We start from the raw sequence: 21,763 nt of genomic DNA on the forward strand, positions 1-21,763 counted from the left end.
CTTTAGCAGTTGGATTTGGAACCCTGGTAAAACATAATAAAAACCAGCCCCACATTAATCACTCATTACATATAAAATATACAAATTTAATATATAAACATAATATTCATAATAAAAAATACATATGAATATAATATATATATATATATATATATATTATCAGATGGAATTGGGCTGCACAAAGCCATTTTTGTGGCCTGGGCACTAGGAAGAAAAGGTCAAGCATTTGATCTGATGCCCACGTTTACTTCTAAACAAGCAAAAAATTCTATTTCTCTTGATAAAATTTGATAAAAGCTGTATAGAGTTGAGTACCTATACCTATTTTTGAGTTAAAGAAAGTTGTTACAAATAGAAGGCATGAGAGATGCTATAAATGCTAAAGCAAGAAAATTGGATGACACCCAAAAATAATTTTTGCAGGTTAAAGAGACGATTTTACTTGCAAACCAATGTATCATGAGCGTCTGGATGGTAATAAAAAAGAGTTTTTATAAAGTCATTTTCTATGAAAACCATTTTTCAAAAAGGAGTGAATAACTTGCTAAAAATTTTCAAACTCTTTTTTTTTTTCGAATATTTGCATAGAAAAACCCCATCGTTTGCATTTTACAATTAAGCGCCATGAGTAGGCCTTTTCTTTAAAATGTGAAGAGCAGATTAGGTTGGAGACTCCATTTTATAGTTGAATATTTTATGGGCAAAAGGTTCAAGTTATTCAACGGTTAGTATATGATTTTGGGATTTTGGATTTTCTTTGACCTTCGCAAATCTGATAATGTTTTTAAATTATCTGAATCTGAATAATCTGTATTTATAGACTATGTCGACTAAAAAATCTTATATAAATCCCTTAACTATTATACACTTTAGAATCTATGAACTTTATATGAAATTTTAAATGTCTAAGCCGGTGTTATTAAATCAAATTGTTCTGGCCGCCTACTCAGTTAACTCCCCAAACTGTCCTTCAGGTGATTTGATCCGGAATAGATAACAGAAAGTTACAAAGAAAAAGAAAACTTTAAAAAACATCAAAAAAGCATAACAAGCAAATTGTGTGAGAAGAAACTTAGTTCAAGTCGCTAGAGTTGGAGAAATTTTTCATATAATCTTATACAAAGATAAAAAGGTAAAAGATACCCACAAATATTAGCCTCCACAAACTTAGGAAAAAATTAAAAAGGATATAAGATACTCGGTTTACTTTATTTAAATCTTAGAGTTCACATTGTTTTCTTTTGAATCATAATAAATTTTTAGGGACAGAAAAAAAAAAAAACCACTCACCCTAATTCATTTGTGAACAGAATCGGATTGAAATTTATAATTTTAAGTGAGAGGTTGAAGGCGAAAGAGAATTGAATACAAACCTCTTTTGGAAAATAAACCTAATTCTTGTCATATTCATCGTGTCCGTGTGACGAGTAATTTAACTCACCGGAAGTCCCGAAGGTTCTTTTTAGGGGCCGTAATGCCCCTTTCTTCTTTCTCTCTCTTCGATTTGGGGGTGTGAAAGGGAAAAAGCCTCGGCTGCCCCTGCAATTCTCGTCTTCCATCCCATGCCCTTTCTTCCTTTCTCCCTTTCCCGGCACGTCCTCTGAAGGGAGGAGAAGGGGAAAAGCCCCCAAATTAGCCAGAAATTACCCAAGGATTTGAGATCCTGCCATCCTCTCCCCTTCCCTCCATCCTCCCTCTGCAAATCTTCCCCGCCATTTCCCCTCCCCACCTCGCTCTTCCTTGCGGGTATCCCTCGAGGCGGAAGACCTCCTGTCCTGCCTCTTGTTCCTTGAGTTTAGGGTTTTGCAGGAACCGGTTCGAGGCTCTGTTGGGTTCGCTTCTGATTCTGGCGCTTTTGAGGGAAGAGTTTGAATATTTGGTGGGGTTTGGAGGTGAGTTAGGGGGTTCGTTGGTGGTGGAAATTGAAGGGTTCTTCCCGGTTCTGGGATCAGTTCGGACGTCTTCTTGCGAGGTACTGACTGTACATCTTTTGGTCCATTTTCCCCTCTTTTTTGTGGTTCTGATTTCCGTTGAACTGCTGTGGTTTTGCTGGAATGTGAATTTGGGAGTTCTTGTGGTTGTCGGGTTGTTGCCGTTTTTCGTTTTCTGGGGTTGGTTCTGGTACTGGTGTTTGTTAGTCAGCTGGTTTCGTTGCTTGTTTTGGCTTTGTTTTTGCTTTTGGGGTTTCTTTGACTCTCCTTTTTTTGGCTTTGGTGATTGTTTAGTGCTCGAGATCAGTGTGTATGTGGGAAATTCGATGGTGTTACTCGGTTCGTTTGGACTCTGCGGTTAGGAAACGGAAGCTTGAATACCCTGATGAAGGACAGCTTCTTGATCGAGGGACTAGCTTTTCTGGATGGTGCCGGCGACTTGTCTTATGAAGTTCATTAGTTTGAGTAGTTTTTGAAGGAAATTCGGAATTTGTGGGTTCTTTTTTGTCGCTGCAAGAGAAAGGGTGTTCGCTATCGAAAAATCCTAGCTTTCTGAATGGCAAACCATGAATTGGCTCTTGGGCAGGCCCACAGCTTGGATCTGCGGCAGGCCCACACTCTAGGCCTTAGCCAAGCTCATGATTTGGCTCTGCGCCGGAGCCATGATCATAGCTTAGGCCTTGGGCACAGCCACGAGCACGAACTGGCGCTTGGCCAGAGCCATGGCCTCGCCCTCGCGCCACATCCACATGAACTGGATCTCTCGGACAACCATGGCCTTCATGGCCATGAACTCACTATTGCGGAAAATCACGAATTGGCTATGGACCACAATCCAGACTTAGGTGTCAGTAGTGGCCAGGAGCTGGTCATCTCGTCGGAGCAGCCGCCGTCAGTTGTAACTAGTCAGGCCCTTGTTACACCTATTCGTCAGTCCCGAGCTCTCGTTGCAGACCCAAGTCATGAGCTCACAGTCGGGCAGGAATTTCCTGATGTGAAGAGCTGCCGAAGAGCCTTGAGAGACGCTGCTATAGCCTTGCATTTTGAGATTCAGACCGTGAAGTCAGACAAGACAAGATTCACAGCTAAATGTGCCAGTGAAGGTTGCCCATGGCGAATTCATGCTGCAAAGCTTCCTGGCGTTCCTACTTTTACAATAAGGACTATTCATGCCCAACATACTTGTGAGGGCATCACACACTTGGGGCACCAGCAAGCTTCAGTTGGTTGGGTTGCCAGCTCCATGGAAGATCGTCTTCGAGAAAATCCGTCTTATAAACCAAAAGACATACTTGAAGACATACATAGACTTCATGGGATCACCCTAACATATAAACAAGCATGGCGTGGAAAGGAACGTATAATGGCTGCTGTTCGTGGTTCATTTGAGGAAGGCTATCGTCTTCTACCACAGTATTGTGAGCAAATCAAGCGGACTAATCCTGGTAGTATTGCTTCAGTGTATGGTATAGGTCCTGACAATTGCTTTCAGCGCTTATTTATCTCATTTTATGCTTCCATCTATGGTTTCGTAAATGCTTGCCGTCCACTCCTTGGGCTCGACCGGACAGTGTTAAAGAGCAAATATCTAGGGACCTTGCTCTTTGCTACAGGATTTGATGGTGATGGTGCATTGTTTCCACTGGCATTTGGAGTTGTTGATGAGGAAAATGAAGAGAGCTGGATGTGGTTTTTGTCTGAACTCCATAATCTGCTTGAAATGAATACTGAAAACATGCCTAGGCTAACCATCTTGTCTGATCGGCAGAAAGGCATTGTAGATGGTGTTGAAGCAAACTTTCCCACTGCATTTCATGGGTTCTGCATGCGACACCTCAGCGAAAGCTTCCGCAAAGAGTTCAACAATCCCATGCTGGTGAACCTTCTGTGGGAGGCTGCCTATGCCCTCACTGTTATTGAGTTTGAGGCCAAAATATTAGAAATAGAAGAAATATCACAAGATGCAGCCTATTGGATCCGACGTGTTCCACCTCGTCTTTGGGCTACTGCTTATTTTGAGGGCACAAGGTTTGGACACCTAACAGCAAACATTGTGGAGTCGTTAAATACATGGATGCTTGAGGCATCTGGATTACCAATTGTTCAGATGATGGAATCCATCCGAAGACAGTTAATGACATGGTTCAATGAAAGGAGAGAAACTAGTATGCAATGGAATTCTATCCTTGTACCATCCGCCGAAAGGCGTGTAGCTGATGCAATTGACCAGGCTCGCAATTATCAAGTTCTGCGTGCAAACGAGGCAGAATTTGAAGTTATATCTCATGAAGGAACCAATATTGTAGATATCCGAAACCGTTGCTGCCTTTGCCGTGGCTGGCAGTTGTATGGCTTGCCATGTTCACATGCTGTTGCAGCACTCATCTCTTGTAGACAGAATGTTAATCGATTTACTGAGAGTTGTTTCACTGTCACAAATTATCGCAAGACCTACTCTCAGACAATTCACCCTGTTCCTGATAAAACATTGTGGAAGGAATTGTCTGAGAATGCACAAAATGGTGGCGATAAAGTTGATATTGTAATAGCCCCACCCAAGTCTCTCCGGCCACCAGGACGCCCAAGGAAGAAAAGAGTACGTGCAGAGGATCGTGATCGTGTAAAGCGAGTTGTCCACTGTAGCCGCTGCAATCAGACAGGGCATTTTAGGACAACATGCACGACACCTATATAAGTCTTCATTGTGAGTAGTGGCTAGATTATTTGAGGTACCCATATCTTCTTGTGAAAAGTTTAGGAATGTTCTCTGTAATCAGACCTACTGCCTTTTATTGGAAATTGAGGTCTCTTGTTCATTTTCATTCTCAAGTATATTGTTTTATTATCATGTAGGCTACTCTAGGCCTTCTAGACTGTTCGGCTATGCATCACATGTCTTAGTTCTCTCTTCAGATAATGCCCATTTTTTAATGTGACATCACATGGCATGCTTCTAGAGACTATCAGCTGTTTCCTGGTTTTCTTTTTGGTTAAAAAAGAAAAAACATAAATACCTATGATGCTTTTTATGATTGTACAAATTACCTAGTTAATTAGTTTGATATACCTTGCCTTTGAAGAAGTTTACATGTAAAATTCAAAGCTAATCTGAAAGACACCAAGTATGCATTTTTCCTGCATCTTGTTGAGATCTGAAGAAAGTTATGCTAGCAATGCTACAACATTGTAATGAACTGACTCGTTGCCATGGAAATCTTATACGACTCTTATGCTTTGTTTGTTATGCATATTCTGCTGAATGCACATTCAACAACATCCGACCGCTACTGTTATTTGGTTCTTTTTAATTGAGTATTTCCTGATAACGTAGTAATATTTTGAGGCTTTCGGGGCCTTCAGACCAAGGAAGCTAAAGTGACAACGGAAGCTGTTGATGATGGATAGTCCGATAACGTTTTAAAACTTAAAATTTCTGGGACATGAACAAGTGATTCATGCATTTGGGGGCTGAAGTTGCATGTCCGGGGTGTTCAGCTGATGCAGTCTTCTGTTCTTAGGTCCTCAGGAGGTCGAGTGCTGCCAGTTTGCTAATCTGGGAATTCAGTTTTTTAGCTGTACATGGTCTTCTGTATTGATCTAGTTTTCCTTGAGCGGACCATCTTCAAGCAACTTCAAGTTTAGTTTGTTTTGTCCGGGGCTGCTGCAAGGTCACCCCGAACCATCTCACCGGTTTTAAGCTCAAGTGCTTCTTGATGAACTTCAGCCCTCGGTAGCAGGGTGAATGATTAATGTATGTAAACAGCACAGTATCTGCACTTCTCAACTATCTGCACTTCCAGCTGCCATCCGTAACCCTTGCAATCCATACAGATCTGTATTTCTAATTTTGAATGCCAATTCAGTGAGGTGTGAGCGTTCTGTTCTGATGTGGATCTTTTAGTTCGTAATCTTTATCACCCTTCTTGACTTATGGAGTCAAATTTGAATAACTACCGAGAAATGATTGGGTCTTGAATCTCTTCTTTTTTTCAGCTTCTTGCTTCTGCTTTTGGAAATTTCTTGTTTCCCTGGGAATCTTTCTAAACTGGTTTTCTCGATCTAACCAAGAACTGGAATTTCTCTAGTTGGAGAAGGCAACCATTCACGTACAATTTTCCGGTGATAATCCTATTTGCCTTGTGACAGGAATTTTTCAGAGAGTATCTCCTCGTGGTACGGAACGGTACCTCTTGCATGATGGTGATGTTTCTTGCATGATGGTGATGTTGGAGGCACAACTATCTTTTTCTCGGAAAAAAAGGAAATATCTGGTAAATCCCTTGAGCAACAGCATGTGCGTTCGGTGCTCGCACATGAGTGTGTATGTGCCTGTGCCGTGTCTACGAAGTGTTGAAGAATGATGTTAATGCAAAACACATGGATAAATTGATACAAACCTCGATGTTCTTCTGACGCATAAACTTGCTTAAGTGTCACGTTACATCATAAAACAGATTTAAGGATCGCCAAAAGTCTACGTTTTTTCAGAAGCATCGGCATGAATGAGCAGCACTTTCTTCGGGCAGCAGTACTAGTTCTATAACAAAGCACAGGGTTCATGGTTTTTGAGCTACCCATAGAGTTCATGTATGTATATATATATATATATCAACCAACCATTTAACACTGTATATGAATGAATGAGAGAAAAACAAAAAAAAAAAGTGATAAACTAATATTACATGACAAAAACGTTGATAACTTTTTTTCTCTTTGTGCTTCTCTTAACTATCCATCATAATGGATGGAACAGTATTGATTAGATGGTTGAGTAACTCTGATATACATATATATATATAAGCTAAACTTAATCTGATAATATAAATAAATTCAACATAATCTCTTTTGACGAACATTTTTAACTTATCAAATGTAGGTGCATTTCTAAATTGCTTATGGTTCATACTCATCAAATCTTTTTGCAGGTTGGCAATTTGGTGACTTGGTTGAATGATTGTAGGGCGGGAAACGATAAGGCAAAAAAAGAATTCAAGACAAGACCATAAAATCACCATATATGTATCATCATTTTATATATATATATATATATATATAGTGTGTGTGTGTGTGTGTGTGATTATTTTCCAAGTCTTTGGATGAGCCGACTTTGGACGTGATTTTCGGGCAGCCTCCTACTGTGGGTGCAAATTAATTTTCTGTATGTCAGATGAGGTGTCCGTTTTCTGTTGGTTCTCATCTCTTCACAATGATCAACAGGTGCAGCCATGATTTGAGCCAGTGTTTGAGATTTGTACTCAGAATTTGAAGCTGTTGATGCTCTTGAGCGACATTCAGAACACTTACAAATGAATGGGTTGACAGAGAAAGGCTCTATCTGTGATAATTTGGTGCCATTCACCTGATTGCAACCAAGGAATCCGTTACCTGATCTACCACTTTGTTCCTTCGGTGCTAACCATTGCTTTAGTCTACTGGAAATGGTGTCTTCAAATGATATGGTCATGTATCTGCTAAATGACATTGATGGATGGCTACTGTTATAAGCATTGGATAGGAATTGTTACGAGACTTTGGACGCTGCACTATGCATGATTGAATGAAACCAACTGACGGTGGCGACATCATTGAAGAATTGATCCACTAGATGCCTTCATCTGCTTTCATTAAACGGTGGAAGGATTGATTCATCAGTCATCACAGGGCTGTGCTGTTTGCAGATTGCAGGAGTCGTCGTTTCGGCGTGGAGTTTTGATAGGATATTGACAACACTGGTTTGCCTTGTTATGGGAAATCTGAAACCTTATTACCAATCCTTTTGTTTATCTAGTCTGCAGACCTGCTTTTCCAAACTAAGAACGGTTGCAAGGATCAGTCAGACAACAAATTTCAATTTGGATAAAAAACCTTAGGAACATGTTACACAAACCAAATGGTCATTTCTTGCAAACTGAATCATGTTCATCACAATTACGCGGTGAAATTTGATCATAAACTTGAAAATTACCAAACCATCTGTCTCTAAAAGGTATCCAACTCAACCCGTGTCCTTGGTAGTCCGAGTACCTTACACAATGGCAATCCAGTAAAAGCCAAGATGGAAAAACCACTAATGAGGAAAAGCTTTTAGGCCAATTTCAAGCACTCTCCAGTCTCCACTGCCTAAAAGACTTATAACTAAAATGGCAATGAAACCATTGAAACTTGAAAAAGGAATCACGATAGTAAACGAAAATCTCAAAGCCACAGTTTTAGGCTGATAAAAGACTTGGCATGGAAATCATTAGCCACTACCATCATTACCATCGCCTTAATAATAATGGAACCCGGGCAAAATGCATGAACAAGTGCTTTGAAAATTATAACTTCCAATTAAGAGCTACAGAACATGTCATAATGTACACAAATTGCAAAAGGCTCCATCAATTTGCTAATCTAAAGGACACGGATACATTATCTGAACATTCTGCCTACGCCAACACAATTCTCTGCAAAAAACTATCAGGGTCCTCGAGTTAAGCCTGGATCACAAAGCACGCGTACTAAATGCTGAAGTTGCCTAGTATCCATAATTGCCACCATAGACTGATCCATAACCTCCAGCAGGAAGACTAGCAGGCCCAGGGTTGGAAGGCGGTGAGGAGTACATGGACTTCTGTGGAGGATAAGAATTGTACGCAGAATCAACAGAGTTGAGCTGATTTTGTGTTGGTCCTGCAGCTTCAGCCATGAAATTCTGCAAAACCAGTGTATTCTCATCAGGAAAGCAAAAATCACCATAACAAGATAATTCTGTAAGCGGTTGAATCCAACTTCTATGGCAAGGAACCATTTTCAAGGTAAGACACAAATATACCTGGTGTAAGCTTCTCTAGGTAGCAGTTGACAGATCTTTAGTTTTTAAATAGAAAAACTAGAACAGGTTGACCTTCTTTTCACAGCCATGGCTAATGACTCACAATCAGGTTATATTTGATGAACAGCATAAAGAAACTGTTCCACATATAGCTTAGAATGTTGAAACGAGACGAGTTTTAACTGGGCCATGTATTATGCATGTGCATACAAGTCGCATTTCAACTTTGAACTCCAAGAGATTGCACTTCAAAGTTTTTAATTGTAACCGACTGAATCCTACATACCTTGTATGGTGAGGCCACCATTTTTCCTTTGTTCTATGTTAGAAAAAAAATCTATTGTATTATCAGGGGAAACCATTATTCTGGACTAAACAATCTTTTTTTTGTCGAAAACAAAAAAGCATTGAGTTGCCATTCTCAATGATCAATCATGGAAGAAAATTGCTCGAAGACAACCCAAGGAGGCACAACTTTACTGTGTTCCCTAATGGAACTAACTCAATGGTGAGTTTTTGCTTACATTCAAAATTTTCAACTGGAGAGAAGCAAAAAAAGGTAATTCATTGATAAAGCATAAAATAAAATAATAATAACTTGGGAAATAAAATAAACTTAAAAGATCAGACTCATACCTGTATCAACTGCTGAGCAGTTTGTACTTGACTTGCAGACCCATTAATTTCAACAGTCATCTCTCCTGGAACACCCCTAGTTTCTTGGATAGTGATAGTGGCTCCACTAGCACGCCGTATATAGCTAATACTCGAGCCACCAGCTCCAATCACAGCATCAGCATATGACAATGGAATTTGCATATGCTGAGTAACCTACAAAAGATCACATCCGACTGTCAAACTTATAAAAAGTGATATTTCAATTGAACGTAATCCACCATTTCTCTAATTTTAGTTACAAAACAAAAGTGATAAAAGTCAGCAAACACATAACTACCTGGGTAATTACTGGTTGTGGCTGTGCATTCGGCAATTGATGACCCATTGGTGCATCTCTTCCATAAGCAGACAAAGCTTGGTGAGAGTGTTTATCAACACTAGGAAGATCAGATGGTGGATAGTAGCTGTCTAGCTGACGTTGAGGAGGCATATACTGTGAACTGTTCCCAAATCCAGAACCGCCAGCACCTGGAAATAGACCACCTTGATGGTGGCCCCATGGTTGAGGTGGCATGTTTGGTTCCAAATGTGGATTCATGGACATCTGTCAAAAGTGCCACAAGAGAATGCCAAACACAATTAATTGCTTTCTAAACCTAAGAATATAAAACATGTTCAAAGAAAATGATGCATCAGGCCATCTAGACACATCAGAAAAGAAAAAAGAAATGAAACTTCAGTTCAGATTGCTTATCCCATTGTCCAGTGTCATGCTTCATGCAAAACAGCATTGGAATACTTGCATTTGTTTCAAATAGTGGAAGCACGCTCTTATCGACCAGGAACTTCCTCAATTGCGAGGCAATCAATTCAACTGCTTTATGCACGCCTGTGGGCTCCCCTTGTATCTCAACAACTCTATCATCTGCTAAAGCACAAACTGGCAGGTCCTCTACAGATAAAAGGGAAACAGAACATAAAAAAAAAAAAAGATTGAAGCTGCTATAGAAGTCAAATGTTTAGAATTAGATCATAAATACGCCTAGTAGAACACCATCTTTTCTGAAAGTAAGAGGAACCCTTGACACAATAGTTGTTCCTTGTTCCCCAAAAAAAAGTCAACCTAGTCTGAACCATGATGCTTCTGCAACAGCTGCAAATTTGTTTTGAGGAGACCAAATTACACATACTATACAACTTCAAATTTTTTATCATTGGTTATAGCCTTATTGGCCAAAGGTTTTCCTGACTTTGTTCTTCATAAACTAAGAAAACTGAGGAGAGATCTTGCTAATCTTAGTAGTTAGCATCCTTCATCACAAACCAGTTTTATAAAAATCACAAATTGACATCGGATCAGCCAGGATGCCGGTTCAATGAATTGGCTGACTCAGCAATTTAGCTGAATCAGTTATGAATCAGAACAAACATTACTAAGATATATATAAGTATGTAGGGAAATATGAAAAGTAATTTCAAAGGACCTTTAAAATCTTTAAAAATAATTAAATGAATAGTCTACAGACTCTACACCATGTGGTTCTATTGGATCAACCAGTGAATCAATACAATTTGCCAAAGTTGATTTGAATCGGCCATTTCGGGTCAATTTTAAACAACATTGTCATAAATATTAATCTTAGTGGTTAGCATTAAACATCACACTGCAGCAACATCATAATATGGACAGTTATACCCTTTTGAAAATGAATGAAGAGACCAAGAGTGCACTTTTGTTAGCTAAAGGATAAAAGGAAGAATCAGATATCAGCACCCCAAAAGATGCACTGAAAAATTAAAAGGCAACTCAAAACCACCACCAGGTTTCTTGTTATTAAATGAGTAAATATAGCTCAATTACAGCTTTACTTTACATTAAAATTGAACAAATTTCTAAATTATAGAAGTCATCAGATTATTCTACAATCTTTCAGGTCTAAATGACAAGTTATATATTGATTTTCTTTCCTAGTCAATGAAACCTGGCCCAAGTCACGCGTTGATAGTAGAAGTAGAGTCTCAGTCACTGGGTTCAAAACATCGGGTAAATGCATACAGAATTCCATCACAACAGGTTATGTGATGTGCACAATGTAGTGTTCAAAACATGCCATTTGCTTCTTTATATTTCTGAGTATTGTATCACCACATAAGCATTGTTGATGACAACATGAATCTGGTAGGAAACATGAAATACTACTAAAATGATTAACTATGCTATGTTTTGAAAGTAGTCATATGTAGCTTATTAAGAATCCATATGCAGACAACCAGCAAGAGATTCATAAATTTCTAGCAGTGAAGCAGGAAATTTAGTAATATTAACTATTAAGACTAGAATTCAAGCATTGGCACCTTAACAGACTAAGCAACACAAGAGAAAAGCTTTCCACTACAGCAGTCCACGAAACCAAAATCATACAAGTTAATATCTAATAGAGCCAAAAACCCATCAAAAAAGCTGTCATAAAATAAAATGAATTACCGTAAGATGATTGTGTGGGAAAAAATGATAAATAAATACAAACAGGCAATGGGCAGCATTCCACGAAAAACTAACATTATACCAGTTAATATCTGATAGGGTCAAAAGGGCCATCAGATAAAACTGTTACAATACAACATAAAGTGAATTACTATAAGGGGATTGTGTGAAAAAAATATAAATAAATATCAACAGGCAATGGTTGCATCATAAAGGAAAGAGTAAAACAACATAACACGACACTTTTAAAAAACACCTGTACCAAGAACACGGACGGTGCAGTTTGATGCCTCTTGAATGGACTTTATTGTAGCTCCCTGTTTCCCAATCAGGCTTCCAGCCTGGGTAGCAGCAACCAGAAGTCGTGTTGAAATCATTCCACCTCCACTTGGTGGGGCATGGCCAGATTCACCATCTAAACCATCAATAATACGTTTGTGAACTCTCAGAAGGCCATCCATTGCTGGAGAAATTGAAGCATCCTGCTCCTCCTTTGCTGAAATAATAACCTTAAAGATGTACAAACAACATGCAGAAAGATAAGTTAGACTATGTGCAAATCTAAACGGATGTTAAAAATTAAAAAAACTCCTTTTTTTGGGCAAACCAGGCAAAAGCAGAAAAGAAACTGGGGAGAAACTCAGGATATTAGAAGTTTTTCAAAATATGAATTGAAGAGTACATTTGGATTCCTCAGGCAACTAAACTTATTTAGAGAAGAAGGGACACATTTTATCTGCATTTCTTCAGACAACTGAGTTTAAAAAGTAGAAACATAATTAACACTGTAAAAGGAATATAAAGTAACTAAAATTTTCTGTATTAAATAAATCAAGTTGGTTTACATTTTGTAAGTCGTCAATATACCTTGACGGTGGCAATTCATGTGATAACTGACAAGACTGTTGACATTCAACAAAACAATGGAATTAAAGTACAGACATATAGGAGTGTATGTGTTTTATAATCCCATAAATTTAAATCTGATTAACAACAATCTCATCATGTCAACTAGCACCAGCAGGATTGCTTTACAACTTACAAAAAGCAAAGTTGAGAAGTGATTCATTCTTTCTGTCCTCCAGCACAGCTAATGACAGTAATTTGCTTAAAACAGGAAATGGACATATTCCAAAGAATGTCAACTGCTTGATGCCCCAGTGAATTTGAGAAGATCAAGCACAGAGGAGGAGGAGGAGGAGGTGGTGGAGGGAAGGGGTGAAGGAGGCATGGGAAGAGAGAGAGATTGCAGCACAGACAAAGGCCAAAAGAGACCTTCTTAAAAACCTAGTTTCAGACAAAATCACCGAAACATGAGACGCTTGAAACCAAAAAAATATTATTATGATGATAATGTAGACAACGCCTTAAAGTGTTAATAAGCCAAAGGTAATACACGTCCAGATTACCACCGCTGAAAAATAATATGATGAAGACCATAACATAGGTATTTTCAACAGCTCGATATTAATGATATGTACCCCTGCCTTACCCACTGTAACCCACATGGTACTCATTGACGTGTTCGTGCATGTGTTGTACCCCTGCCTTACCCACTGTAACCCACATGGTACTCATTGATGTATTCGTGCATGTGTAGTGTATCAGCACCTGCACCTACATAGCTGATGAACCAAAGGAAGCAAGAAAAGGAAAAGTAGAAAGCCATGAAGAAAGAAAATAAAATATGCCATAAGTAAAAGCAGGAGACATGCCACGATAGAAAGGAAAGATAACTGCTTCATAATCAAGCACCTTATATCTTTACAAAGTGGCATCCAAAAAACACCAAGAATATGAGAAGCTACTTGCTGGTGCCTACACTTAATATATGCATCTACCACAGTACGTTTGCACTAAAATAGCCTTTATCAACTCTAACAAAATAGGAGCAACACGAACTCACAGCTCTTTCCGGTGCACCTGGAACACCATCAAGAATCTTAATGCGTGCCCTGCTCTCCTCACACATCTTTTTGATGAACTCTCCTTTTCTACCAATAATACCACCAACTTTCTGTGCAGGAACCAGCAGACGGAAGACACTCTCCCCCGGCCATCCAGGCCACCTTTTATCACTACCACCTCCAGCACCTACCTCATCATCACGGGCCCTTTTTTGGTTAGAATGTGTATTCCCAGGCACTCCGGCCGTTTCTTGATCAGAAAATGTTTCGGCAGAGGCAGCCATAATATAATATCTGTTGAACAAGAATTAAAAGCCTGATCAGCCTATTTCACATCCACAGGAATGCTAGAAGCAGAACTATGAGTTCCATAATGAATCAGCAATTTGGGATATATATCGATAAAACACATATGAGAACTGGACTGACATTTTCCGCCAATAGTTGGAGAAAACAAATATAGGAACATGGTGTGCCAATTAGAAGTACTACAAAGTACAACCAACAAAAATAATCTAAAGGCATGTTTCATGATTAAATGAAATACTAAAAATCATACACATAATTTGCTAGAACAATTGAAGGTGAAAGAAATGCAAATTAATATCTAACATATCTAATTTAGGGAGTCAGAGTCTCCAGTTTCCTAGATTATTCACCGAGCAAGCACAAGCCTCAGATTCAAGGTGTGTTTGCCACTTTAAGTATAGAATTCACATTTCAGCGTTGCCGAAAGAGAAATGTCATCACCAGTGTTATCTGTAACATACAATATGACTCGTCTGGGTGAAGAAAACCTAGACGATACAGGCTCGATACACGATACGTCTGTGTATTGTGCCCATATTGGGTGTATCATACAATACACATGATACATCCCATATTTGTATCACCCCATATCTTACGATACGGTGTTAAAATTTGAAACAGGACCCCAAGGCCCCTTTTTGCATCATTCTTTTAAACTGAGACCCTCTCTCTAACTAAACTTCTCTAAAAGCTGTAAAGAGGGAGAGATTTTGCTGGTTTCTCCAAAAAAATTGCTGTTTTGAGGAAGTAACTATCGATTTATTGAACTTGTAATGTAGTTTACTAGACTGAAGAGTCTATAACACTCTAAGGTCTAAAGTCTAAACTCGTATGTGATAGATGCTCTTTAAATTTGTTATGCGCTTTTTTTATATGAAATATATTGCTCTTGATTTTTCTGCTTTTTTGGATATTTTCCTTATTCTTTACTATTTTTAGTGTTTTTTAATTAAAAATTCAATTTTACGATACGTTACGGTACATTTATGATACGTTATAGGTCAGCCCGACCGATACATGATACGATATGCCAGTGACAACATTGATCATCACATCATTTGTTAAATGACAAAACAAACCATATAATCAGCATTTTATAAAGCCAATGACAAACAATTTTTTCTGCTATTGTTCGCTAGACAAACAAGTGTTTAAAGAATCATCCTCTTCCCTGAAATATACATTATTATAAGTCGTATTCTATGGTATCAAAAGCATACCTATGCCTGGTAGGCTTCCTAGGCTTGTCTGGTCATTTAGCGTTACATGTCCTACACAATCTGGAACAGAAGAACACCTTGGGCTGGCTCAGCTATGCACCCAACAGCCTAGGCTTTTCCCCTTTTCCTGCTGTCTAATCAGGATTTCTGTTTTCCTCTCTCGCTCTTTGTCTTCCTCACCCACACCTATGCCCACAATTGCATGTGCACCTATGTGACAGCTCATAAAAGGCATCCTAACTTAGAGCTTCTCTTTTCTGAGTTCTGGCATGTCAGACATTCTATCCAGAACAATGTTATCAGCCTAATTTCCTACCCACTAGAGTAAAGTTGCATATTTCAGCTGTCAAACAATATTTTAAAGCTTCTCAAAAGTGCAAGACTTAGCTTGAGCAAAGTATGTTGTCTCTTTCAAGATTTAAGGAGGTACTTGCCATCACAATTATGTTTGTTATGTCGGTACACAGGCCACACATACACAGTTGATAATGCATTCAGGTCTTGCTCAAAACTAACTAGCAGTAGCCATCATGGTTTGGCCACATGGAGCATAAAGAATGTTCTTGCCGAAGTCAAATCTTTGTTGAAGGTTATAGGCCACAAATGGTAGTACAGGAACTCTTTCTTTTGCCTTTTAAACTGAATTAAGTGAATTCTCTTTAGGGTAAGAAAGATTTATAACAAAAGGTGACTGATTTAGCTTTAAAAACATTTCAAAAAAAAAAAGAGAACAACTCACATGACAATGTTAGTAGCTCCTCATCACAGTTGCTAGAAACTTTCAAAACCTTTCAAAATCACCTAAGAAACACAAAAGCATGCCTCCTTTCATGCTTATGGAGATATATGGTTATAATATAAATTTTAACCTCCACAGCACTGAAATACATTTACCCACAAGATACTGAAAACAATATTTTATTAAAGGCATAAATGGTTAATGGTTATTTATTTAGAATACTCTTGCTTTATGATTAGAGTACAATAAACAAGGCTATATTTTGCCAAAAAGGTTCACACAATGCAAATCAGCAAAAAACATTGTGTTCACTTTTTTTTTAAGACCATTTCTTATCAGTTTAATAGCCATCTTAAGCACATCTCCTTATGCCGCCTAAGCCTCTCAAAGGTGACAGTCCAATCATTTCCAGAGTTTTCCCTTTCTCAATTTCTGGACCAGTTTTCTATCTCATTAGCTACAAATTTGGTGTTTCTATCTGTGATCGTGGCCAGTCATTTATCTGCATTTTAGATTCTTCTTTCTATTACTTTTCTTACATGTGCTAGATTGGCACCTTCTTTTAAGTTCCTATTGCTATCCTTCATGCATATGACACATTAACACCTCTCTACCTCAATTACAGAATTCACATTCAGCGTTACCAAAAGAGAAGTATCATCAAATCAATTTGTTAAATGACAAAATAAACTATATCATCAGCATTCAATAAAACCAATAACAACAAATCTTTCTGATACTGGTGGGCTTAAAACTGGTGTTGCTGTGGCAAGCTCTAGTAGACATGAATCATCCTCTGCCCTAAAAGATATATTATTATTAAGTCTAAATAACATGGGTATGTGTGACTGCCCCACATACCTGCTCCGGTATGTGGAAGCAGGTACGGCAGGGCCAATGGTACGGCTTCGATAGGATCTGGGTCAGACCCATTCCAAACCATAATATATGAATGTTTAAAAGAAAAAATGTCAAGTTTCACCTCGATCAAGTGGATATTGCCATAGTGGTTTCATGTGCTCAATAGGTCTATTATCCCATGAAGTTGAAGTCAACAACCTGAAAATTAGTATGTTTCTTGTACCCCATAAGGAGCGTAAGAAGCCATTGTTTGCACGATTTTGTGCCGCTGCACTAACCTGAAATTATTATTGTATAGATGCAATGCCCCTGGCAGGCCGGCATTGCAATTACACCATAGTAACCCCAGACCACTACACCAAAACACAACATACAAAAGAAAGGTCAAGGATAAACAAAGGCAAGCACGTGTAATTATCTTCTCATAGGTGCCAACAACGAAAAAACTACAAGCAAACAACATTGATCAGCTACAAGACCTATGGAGGCAAAGGCAAATATCCCCAAGCTATCTCGATAGGTTGCAAAATGAATGGGCTGCATTGTTACATGCGTTACACAGCCATCTCTTAAAAGTAATGACAAAGCAACAGTGAGCATTGCCCTGAACCTCAATCTTCTGGTTCAATGTCCCTCTTGTTTCCAACTGAAAATTACCCTTCTAAAACAGCGGCTACCAACAACTACATATCCAATGAAACTCATTCACCAAACGAAACCAGATGGCTGCGAGCAGTCCAACACCGCCAAGCCAAAAAAAGGAGGACTGTGGAGTCAAGACTGAAAAACAAAAAAACACCCCTGGAAAAAACAAGACCGCCACAGTAATGAACACGCGATGAATAACACAGGTACCCACAAACATTCGCATTTAGAAACGCCATACCACGCAGAGAGAGAGAGAAAAAGAGAGAGAGAGAGAGAGAGAGAGAGAGAGAGAGAGAGAGAGAGAGAGAGAGATAGGAAAGGTTACAGAAACACTAATAATCAATTATTGCTAACTAATTCACCCAAAAAAACAAACGCGCAAGAGAAGCCATCTCCCAAATTGTTCGTAACTCAGGAGAACGCACGACAGAAAGCATTCCGAATAAGCTAAACGCGAGACTCAAGCCAATATGCTGGTTCGCCTCCCACCAACCAAAACCCTAGAACAACGCCACAGACGCCAAATTCGGAGAAAACGCGAATGGAAAGCCAAAAAGCGACTACAGTACAAATCTTGCACCAAACCAAAAAAATGGAAAAGAAACAGAAGAATGGATAAGGCAGACGGCAACTCACAGTACTTTCAGTAGGTAGAGGAGAGAGATTCCTGCGATGGATCCTTTAATGGCGGAAACAGCGAGGACGCCAGCAATTTCTTCAGAGGGAGGGAGAGAGCGAAGGAGAGAGAAACTAGGGGTTTGTGGGTTGTGTGCTAAGCGCGGTTCGATTGCCTCGCTCTCCCTCTCTCTCTGTCCCTCGCGTGAACACACGCACAAGACAGACCCACACCCACACGTTGGCTTCTTTTCCGGGGTTCCCCTGTCCAGCACTTACGGGCGTATTCAGTTCTCCCTTTTTGTAATTGACGGATTCGTGCCTCTCTTTTTTAAACTTTAAATCAGAACTTAAATTTAGTTTGCCAGTAAAATGACATAATACAATTAAAAAAAAACAAGATTTAATTAAAAAATAATTTAATATGTGATCTTACAAAGTCAGTGTGCAAACAAAAGTACAAACTAACTCTTAACCATAGATTAGTTTCACAATTCTTGTTAGTTTAAGCCTGTTTGGTATTTTTTTTGTTTCACTTAGCCCCACACAAAAACTGGTTTGGAAGAAGGAACAGATGGGACAGGTTGTTCTCGTTAAGATGCTAAAATGATGTCCATGTTGAACACACACAAATTATTTGCATATTGAAATTCCCTGCACCTCTTCTCCAAGGAGCAGGGAAATGGCATCCAATATGATTCCATGCGTTTTAATTAAGTATTTCAACTAGCTGTGGGATTAACTCTATGTGTCGAACTTTAACCTCATTACGACTTGAAATCTTAACTCTGAATTTTAACCAAGTGAATAGAGTGCATCTTTTGATTCGTCGACGTCGCACATGAGTGGCTCACTCTTCTCTGTCGTTCTAATTTGCAGTATTAATTTCTCTGTTGTTCCAAATCCACCGAATATATTCGGGGAAACCATTCGTCATGGCCTTCATCCATGATGCATATGTAAAGTTTTTGAAAGTTATGTGCACAAAGTATTAATGAGAAAACTTGCGAGCGCCATAATATGTGCCAAAATTCTCGTGCGCAGGCACTCTCCTTACAAGCAGCACAGTCGGCGGAAAAGAAGGAAGATGAGGACGCAGAAAAAGTAGACATGAGAGAAAGATGCAAAATAAAACCTCACTTGGATAGAGCTCTTCACAGTGATGATGGAGATGAATGAAGCTGCTTGCAGCAACGAAGATGATCGCAGGACCGGTAGCCGGAATGGAGGGAGGCGGTGAGCAACAGAGAGAGCCACGAAGAAGGGCGTGGCGGTGGCAGTGAGGAAGAGACAAAGGGAGCAAGAGAGAAGGGGAGAGATAGAGGAGAATGAGAGGGAGAAGAAGGCTCGAAGGCGAGTGACAGTAGACGCTTTCGAGCGTCTGTTCTGTGTTCTCATTCAGAACGATGCATACTCTCTCTCTTTGATATATATATATATATATATATATATATATATATATAATGTTCAAACCTACTTTGCATGATGACGGGACGCAAAATCTTTATCATTAATGTTTTATTTAGTTTAAGACTCAAAATATAAAAAGTTTAAAACAATTTTAGGATTTATTTAATCAATTAGTTAAAAATGTTGGCACCACTATTGTTGGAGACTTAAAAAGTTTTCATAATGTATAATTTACTTAATTGAGAAAAAAACTTTAAGGGGGCAACTAATAAAAAAGTTATTTTATTTGGCCAATTAATAAATATTTTTTAATTAGACAAACAATTATATGACCAAGAAACCTTTTTTAATTAACCCGGTCGAGTCATTACCGGGACATAATATTGGACACACTAATTAAGAATTCTCAACAAAGTTTGTTATTTTTTTAGAAATATAAAAACTAACATTGAATAAACACAATTAACTTAGTTGATTATGAACCATTTGGTTAACTTAGTTGATGGTCTATAAGGTATCATGTGCAAAGTTATCAGCGACGGCAAATGTCTTATTGGCAATGGTAATCGCGGTCGCCAATGGTACTTTGTGGCATGATTTGATTCGTATTATGACACCTTGGTCCAATGGTCCCCAATTGATGAGAAGTAACCAACATCATTTTTCACATGCATTTGCAACTTTATTCATTATGGGTCGGAAAATGGTAGGGACTACGATGATAGTTTATGAGAAAGCACATATCAATCATATTATTAAGTGATTATGTTTTTCATATGTTGGACTATATATTTGAGCCCTACCTTAGATGGTTAGGGATTTATAGGGTTTGTCGTCATACTGTGAAGATTTAGTCTTCTGTTTATTCTCTTTTTCAGGTTTTGACATACTCAAGGCAGCAGTCATCTATGCATCGTATTTTTGTCCTATCGATGTCTTGTTTTTTTGTTTAGAAATCAAAGATTTATTTTGAGAGTGTTTTCGTCATGAGGGTCTCAACTAATTTCTTCAAGTTCAAACTCATTCACCAATCTTTTCGTGGTGTAGATCGTAACATTATCATTCTCAATCTTTCTCTCTAACATCAGTTTAGCTAACCAATGTCCTCTCTGTCTCACCGCGGCTAAGTCTCGGATCCACCTTTTTACTTTTTATCATTTCTTCTTTGGTGTTCTTACCTCTGCATGACCTTTCATTTTTAGTAGTCTTTCAGATCCACTCTCCATTCGTCTTTTTTCCCTCTTTTGTCATTCCTCCTACATGTCCATTTTCTAGGGTCGTGTTTGTAGGTTGTGGTTCATTTTTCTTTAGTGGTGCATTTGATAGGAGAGCAACAATAAGGTCTTCAGGGGTACCTTCTCATCGCCGAATTTTGTGGCTCGTCTTATGCAGGGGATGTCCAGTTTGCTATTCGGCTGCGGCGCCTTGCTCGGTCTGTAGCTGGGTGACTGTGTCGCTCCTTCTATCTATTCTCTCCCCACTCCTCTTATTTTGTTTTGTTGTACGGTTGTCTTGCATATTTAGTCTTTTTATTTCTGTTCTTGCGGTTTGCTTTTATATCTAGGGGACATCTTGTCCCCAAATTTTGTTATGAATTTTCATTTTATCGGCTCTCTTCAAATAATTTTTTGAATGGAATGATGGAGTTTATTAGCTTTTTAAAACATTTGGCTTTGTTGAGGCATTGAAGCAATCGTCTTCTCTCCGAGAGATTAAATGCAAATTTTGCCTTTCCCCTTTACAATCAGGTAGGCTAAGCAGCTTATTGTAAATGCAAAGGACAAAATTCACACGAGACAAGACATTTAATTTACCTCTATCCACAATCACCAAATTTCTCCTAATACAAACATATTCTCTCTGTTATGCGCTCACCTTTTCTTGGTGGTTGTAGTTAACCTGTCGATCACCCATTATAGCACCACAAAATACACACCAAATAAAATACAAGTAACGATAGAAGCTGACTGCCTCAATGCCTCAACAAACTCAAAGTGATGGACTTAGCCGACAGGTGCGGACTCATGCTTAGGAGACGCCTAGGTGTGGACTAGTCCGCGCCTTAGCAACTAAGATCTGCACTATAAAAAGATTGAAGAACGAGTTTGAACTTGAAGCAAAATGAGTTTGCTCGTGTCCTAATGAATAAAGTTGGAAATGCATGTGAAAAAATAATACTTGCTATACTTCTCATTTACTGCGGGCC

The 21,763-nt window shown here is 38.8% G+C and overlaps 2 protein-coding genes across 11 annotated transcripts; one reads left to right on the top strand and one right to left on the bottom strand.

Moving 5' to 3' along the window:
• The first annotated feature begins 1,484 nt into the window (after window positions 1-1,484).
• On the top strand, window positions 1,485-7,171 carry LOC116246348 (uncharacterized). 8 transcript variants are annotated; one of them, XM_031618191.2, is made up of 3 exons: window positions 1,485-1,972; window positions 2,226-4,635; window positions 7,149-7,171. In XM_031618191.2, exon 2 carries the CDS (start codon window positions 2,488-2,490, stop codon window positions 4,624-4,626), a length of 2,139 nt encoding a protein of 712 aa, XP_031474051.1. In that variant the 5' UTR covers window positions 1,485-1,972; window positions 2,226-2,487; the 3' UTR covers window positions 4,627-4,635; window positions 7,149-7,171. The 8 variants fall into 8 exon arrangements, with proteins under 8 accessions (XP_031474051.1, XP_031474049.1, XP_031474047.1 ...); XM_031618189.2 differs by lacking the exon at window positions 7,149-7,171 and adding an exon at window positions 6,078-6,193; XM_031618187.2 differs by lacking the exon at window positions 7,149-7,171 and adding an exon at window positions 5,450-5,880.
• Window positions 7,172-8,225: 1,054 nt separating this feature from the next.
• LOC116246350 (flowering locus K homology domain) lies at window positions 8,226-18,421 on the bottom strand. Of its 3 annotated transcripts, none has more exons than XM_031618195.1 (7): window positions 18,169-18,421; window positions 13,755-14,049; window positions 12,111-12,357; window positions 10,167-10,315; window positions 9,701-9,967; window positions 9,382-9,576; window positions 8,226-8,625 (listed from the first exon to the last, which is right to left on the bottom strand). In XM_031618195.1, exons 2-7 carry the CDS (start codon window positions 14,037-14,039, stop codon window positions 8,449-8,451), a joined length of 1,320 nt encoding a protein of 439 aa, XP_031474055.1. In that variant the 5' UTR covers window positions 14,040-14,049; window positions 18,169-18,421; the 3' UTR covers window positions 8,226-8,448. The 3 variants fall into 3 exon arrangements, with proteins under 3 accessions (XP_031474055.1, XP_031474054.1, XP_031474053.1); XM_031618194.2 differs by having other exon boundaries at window positions 12,105-12,357; window positions 18,174-18,417; XM_031618193.2 differs by having other exon boundaries at window positions 12,105-12,357; window positions 18,169-18,417.
• Between the last annotated feature and the right edge of the window lie 3,342 nt (window positions 18,422-21,763).

Source organism: Nymphaea colorata, chromosome 1 (genome assembly GCF_008831285.2).
Source record: "Nymphaea colorata isolate Beijing-Zhang1983 chromosome 1, ASM883128v2, whole genome shotgun sequence".
Lineage (NCBI taxonomy): Eukaryota > Viridiplantae > Streptophyta > Magnoliopsida > Nymphaeales > Nymphaeaceae > Nymphaea > Nymphaea colorata.

Excerpts from the sequence above, each read along its gene's own strand:
- LOC116246350 (XM_031618194.2), bottom strand. The coding sequence starts at position 14,039 with ATGGCTGCCTCTGCCGAAACATTTTCTGATCAAGAAACGGCCGGAGTG. Across the intron at positions 12,358-13,754 it reads CAGGTGCACCGGAAAGAGCT|GTTATTATTTCAGCAAAGGA; the intron begins GTGAGTTCGTGT and ends TACATCTTTAAG. Across the intron at positions 9,577-9,700 it reads CACAACCAGTAATTACCCAG|GTTACTCAGCATATGCAAAT; the intron begins GTAGTTATGTGT and ends GATCTTTTGTAG.
- LOC116246348 (XM_031618191.2), top strand. The coding sequence starts at position 2,488 with ATGGCAAACCATGAATTGGCTCTTGGGCAGGCCCACAGCTTGGATCTG.